General features: G+C 40.1%; 1 protein-coding gene across 1 annotated transcript in view; it reads left to right on the top strand.

Annotated features, from left to right (window-relative positions):
- The window catches only part of RELCH (RAB11 binding and LisH domain, coiled-coil and HEAT repeat containing), a 153,116-nt gene extending 148,554 nt beyond the window's left edge, over positions 1 to 4,562 (top strand). The window contains exon 30 of the mRNA XM_042780237.1: positions 4,442 to 4,562. Within this exon, the coding sequence (XP_042636171.1) occupies positions 4,442 to 4,562 (121 nt within the window). The remainder of the gene's footprint in view (positions 1 to 4,441) is intronic.
- Positions 4,563 to 5,505: the final 943 nt, after the last annotated feature.

The raw sequence follows: 5,505 nt of genomic DNA, 5'->3' as shown, positions 1-5,505 counted from the left end.
CCAAGGTGGTATCACTATGGAAGTAGATTGCCCAACCTTCCTTCCAAGGAGTAGCTGGTGGGTTTGAACCACCAGCCTTCTGGTTAGCAGTCAAGTGCCTTAGGCATTATGCCACCAGAGCTCTTCCTTTAACACTTTGAGGATCCTATACCTGCATCTTCTGAATTCCTTATCAGATAAGGAATTAATGCTTGTTCTTCCTTGGGGAAATCCTAATTCTTTACCTTGGCCACTTGTTGCTACTGTCTTGTCCTGTTTTTTTTTGTTGTTGTTGTTGTTGTTGTTTGTTTGATTTGAAGTTGTCTGTTGTGTCCTAGACGTTTTGAAGTTGTTGTCTTTATTTTCTAGTTATGTATTGATTTGTTTCACCCTGGTTTTATATTTTACTATAGCTAGAAGTGTAGAACCCATGTACTTCTTTGGCTGTTAACTCGGCTGTAGTGGGTCACTCTCCAGCTTTCTCTTTGTTAGTGGAATCACTGGTGGGGATGTGGGTGCAGGTCTCTGTTTATCGTGAAGAGAATTTGCAGTACGATGCCATTTTCCCATTGGTGTTACTTGTCTTTTGGGTGAGTTGGTCAGTGTAGTAGCTATGGCTAAATAGTGTAGGGTTAATACGTTCCTCCCATTGGACAAGGCAGGGAGCCAAAAAAGCCACGGAGAAGAAAAAGAGATGAAAAGATAGAACAAAAATAGATGACAAGAAAACATAGTATAAAAGAAAACAAAATGGACAGGTGGAAGGGATGATGTTTTTGCAAAAATTAAAGAGAAAAAGGAAAAAATGAAGGGAGGATAAGGTCTTTGAGGAGGGGTCTCTCCAGTTGTGTTCAGCCAGTGGCCCTGAGAACTAGCCACTGGGCAGAATCCACTCACTCACTGGAGCACCCTTGTAGGAGAAAGGGGTTCTGCACAAGAAGCACACCCTGGAAGAGAAAGACAGAGGCTGTTTCCTGTGCTTAGTGCAAGATAATTCAGTCAGCTATGCTGGCACAGGAAGGACAGCCTCAGCCCCTGGCTCCGTCTGGAGCAGTCTGCCAATGATGGTTCCCAGCCATCAATCAAAGTCCTGCAGTTCAATACTGCCAGCCACCCCAAAGGACAAAGGACTGCCTTCCTCTGTACAGATCCAAAAGTCACGAAATCCCAGGTCCTAGTTCCACTCTGTGCTAAAAAGTGTTGCTGAGAGTTGGACCCACTGCCATGTGTCTGATTTGGGGTTCTGTTTATTTGGAAGGAGTTACTCTTCCCTTTCCCCCACTCCCTTCCAGACTCCGTGGCAGCGTAAGCTAAGGGGGTCCTGTTTAGTTTCCCAGTACAATCTTCGTCCTCCCTTGCAGCCCCAGCTCACCTTGAAAAACTCCTGGTGGGATTCAGAATATTGAGTGTTTAATGCCTGTGGGTTCCATGATGTGATTTTTTTTTTTTTTTTTTTCTCCTCCTCCTTGACTTCCCTTTGTATTTCTAATGACTTCTCTTCAGCTATGCTGGCTGGGCAAATTTTTTTATTTTTCCTAGTTGCTTAAGCTCCTCCCTTTCATTGTCTTCACTGGATCTAATACTTTATCTTCTCATTCCAAAACCATAACCAAAACCAGACTCACTGCCATTGAGTCAATTCCAATTCATAGCGACCCCCACTGGGTTTCCAAGGCTGTTAATCTTTATGGAAGTAGATTGCTCCATCTTCCTTCTACAGTGTGGCTCGTGAGTTTGAACCACTGACTTTCTGGTTAACAGCCAAATGCCTTACCCACTGTGCCACCAGAGCTGCTCATAACTCCAGTATCATTATTTGCATCTACTTTACCTCATTTCTCAACATCTCTGTTGATAGAGGGACTTCGCGCACAGTCCTAAGTATGATGCCATTTTCCCATTACATCGTTTGATTTCTTGACTGCTGCTTCTAGGGTGTTGATTGTAGATCCAAGTAAAATGAGATCCCTGACAACTTCAGTCTTTTCTCCATTTATCATGATGTTGCTCATTGGTCCAGTTTGTGAGGGTTTTTATGTCATTATATCAGTTCAATCTGTTGTGATATGCATTTGCTCCCAAGAAATGGAATTGAATAAACAACAGAGTGCATCCCATGTAGTAAGGATTAGTGTTACTTTGTGTTAACTTTGGTTTTAGTTGTCTGTTCTTGGGCCATTGTGTAAAATGCATCTCACTGTGCATCTTTGTCAGTAAGGTTTGAACGCACTGAAATATGCATAAACATTTTGATGCCCTTATGTTCACTTAGCACTTACTTAATCAAATTCTCTTACAATGGGCTGTTCACAAAGATGACCATGAACAAGCTATAGGCCCTTCCCACAGGGTGTTCGCAGGTTAGGAGAGAGAAGCAGGTGCAAAGTATAAATACTAAAACAATGCCTGCAGATGTCTCTAAGGAAGCAGAAATACAAGAGTCTTCAAGTATGAACTCTTAACCTTAGAGGCAGAAGGAAAGTGGAAAGGGTTGACATTCAGAAACACTAGACTTGTGCAAAAGGACATAAATTATAGAAGGTCATGAGTGGAAACTGTAAGTAAAGCTAGAGTGTGGCCTATGTGTGGAGAATAATAGAGATAAACCCATATAGGTAGGTGTTACGTGCAGTCGAGTCAATCCTGACTCACAGCCACCTTGTAGGGCAGAGTAGAATTGCCCCATAGGGTTTCCAAGGCTGTAGTCTTACAGGAAGGAGCCCTGGTGGTGCAATGATTAGGAACTCAGCTGCTACCCAAAGGGTATGCTGTTGGAATCCAGATGCCCCATGGGAGAAAGATGTAGCAGTCTGCTTCTATAAAGTTTTACAGACTTGGAAACCCTGTGGGGCAGTTCTCTGATCTGTAGAGTTGCTGTGAGTCAGAATCAACTAGAAGGGAATGAGTTTGTGTTTTGTTGTTGTTGTTGATCTTTACCAAAGCAGACTGCCACATCTTTATCCTGTGGAGTAGCTGGTGGGGGTGAGGGGGTTGAACCACCGACTTTTTAGTCTGAGCACTTAACCCCACTGTACTCCCAGGGCTCCTGAAAGGCAGCTAGGCATCAAATATTAAAAATTTGGTATGCTACACTGAGAGGTTTGAACTTTATCCTATTGCCCCGGGGTCAGCAAACTTTTCTATAAAGATAGTAAATATTTTAGGCTTTGTTGATGATATAATCTCTGTCACTACTACTCAGCTCTGCCATTGTGGCAGGAAAACAGCTGTTGACAACATGTAAACGAGTGGACATGGCTGTTTTCCAATAAAACTTTATTTATAAAACCATACAGAGGGCTGGATTTAACTTACAACCCTTAGTTTGCTGACCCTTAGGAATTTTGGTTCTCAAACGTTAGGGCCGTTAGAATCACCTGGAAATTGCTAGACCACATCCTCAGAATTTCTGGTCCGGAAGACACAGGGTAGAGCTGAGGATTTGCAGTTCTGGTAAGTTCCCAGGTGATGCTGATGAACAGTAGACTAGGCCATTTGAGGCTGGCTGGTGGGGGTTGGTAGAAAAACAAGAATTCTATTGCTAAATTACTCGAATGCCACGCACATTGTATCTTATAGATTATAACTGGCTATTAAAACATTATGGTATGAAGAAATAATTGCTTCAAAAATTAATCTGATCATGCAAGGAGACCAGATGTAAGACTGTTGGAATGACTCAGTTATAAAGTAATGGCACTTGAAATAAAGGCAAAGGCAAAGATGCTTCATAGAATAAAGTCATGGGATTTGGTGATTGCTGGGAAACAGAAGGAGATGGAGCCATTGATTGGGAAAGAGAAAAGAGTAGAACCATTTGCAAAAAAAAAGGCAAGTTAGTCAAAAAGAAAGTTGAAAGAAATGAGTTTGAAAAACTGTTGACTAATACAAGTGACAATGTAGGATATGCCCCCACCCCACCCCAAAATAACTAATACAGATTTTTGTTAGCATGGTACAAAAACCTCACTGTGATTTAATTTGCTCATTTATAAAAATAGGGTTAACACCTTGTCAGATTGCTGTAAGAATTAAATGAAATACTGCTGATAATAAGAATGTCCACTGACACTACCATTATCCTGTTACATGTCTGGCTCTGTGCTAAGCACTTTATATTCGTTTAACCCTTACTAACCCTGTGAGGTGGGTACTGAAATTATCCTACAGATGAGGAAAGAGATTAAATAACTTGTACAAGGCCACATGGTAGTCAGTGACAGAGCCAAGATTCCAACTAGTCCAAGACTTGCTCCTAACCATATACCATACTGCTCCCTTTAATATAAATGATGGACAGAAAACCTTCTACAAAAATGTCCACCCACCTCTGTAAATACTGGTTTTTCTTTTGTGATACCAGTTCAGCATGTATTTATTAATGATGTACTACTAAAGAAAAGAAATAAAAATGAGTATTTTTTCTAATTTCTTTACATGAAGTTTTAAATTTCTCTCCTAGCTCAATGTCGATTGCTGCAAGCTTAGTGAGTGAAGATACAAAGACCAAATTTTTGAACAAAATGGGCCAGTTGACAACATCGGGTGCCATGTTGGCCAACGTGTTTCAGAGAAAGAAGTAAGCACAGGAAGGGGAGGCCTCCAGTGAACACTAAGAAGGACCTCAGGCAGATTGGTTCCTTGTACTTGAAGTACTTGCCTTTTTTATTTCCTCTGTTTCATGTTCTTGCATTATAATTTTACCCTAATCTCCAAAGAGTTTTGCACTGCTATTGATTATTGCTGTATATGTGTTAATTTGGGTTATAACTGTGGTGATAGGAAATTGAGTTGAGTCTGTACCAAGTCCCTCTTCTGTGTTTTTGTCTTTCAGAATAATTTTATATATATATAGTGAAGAGTTTGTTTTTGTCTGTTTGTTTTTTTATTTTGGGATGGGATATTAGCAAATATCTGTATTATATACTGAGCTATTACAATGGTACTTAAAATAATGTAAATTTGAGGTCATTGTTATAAAGTAATAAAAGTGGAGATTGCTTAAGTATTTAAATTATGAAAGAATAATGCAGACTTCTCATTGTTTCATAACTGACTAGAAAGAGCCACCAGCATTACTCTGTGCCTTTTGGACTCCAGTTTGTGTGTTCTGTAGGAATTGTGGACATTCCATTCACACAGCATTTCTCCATGATGCTGTGAGGAATGGGAGTTACAAACCCTACAGCAAAAAGATAATGATGAAACTTTGAACATTTCAGAGCTCTCATGGATACTTCTAAAGTGCTGTTTAACCTCCCCAGCACCTACATACGTATAGTGAACTTACCTGAGGAAAGACAGCACATGAGCATGGGGCGTATAACCAAGGGAGCTTTATAATCTGGTGTGTAGTGTATTTAAATGCTCAAGAATAAGTGTAATTGAGAAGCACTAATAATTGTGAGGATTTCCCAAATTGACATGCAGAAGAAAATACAGTTTGAACCTGAAATTTAACATTTATTTATATAAAGTATTTTATTTAAGACATTATTTTCTAATGATTTTAATTTCAGATATTTT

The sequence above is a fragment of the Orycteropus afer genome, unplaced genomic scaffold (assembly GCF_000298275.1).
Source record: "Orycteropus afer afer isolate SDZICR_OR568_19922 unplaced genomic scaffold, OryAfe1.0 scaffold00029, whole genome shotgun sequence".
In the NCBI taxonomy this organism is placed as follows: Eukaryota; Metazoa; Chordata; class Mammalia; order Tubulidentata; family Orycteropodidae; genus Orycteropus; species Orycteropus afer.
The sequence above is the reverse complement of the archived record's forward strand: the minus strand, read 5'-3'. Positions and strand labels throughout refer to the sequence as shown.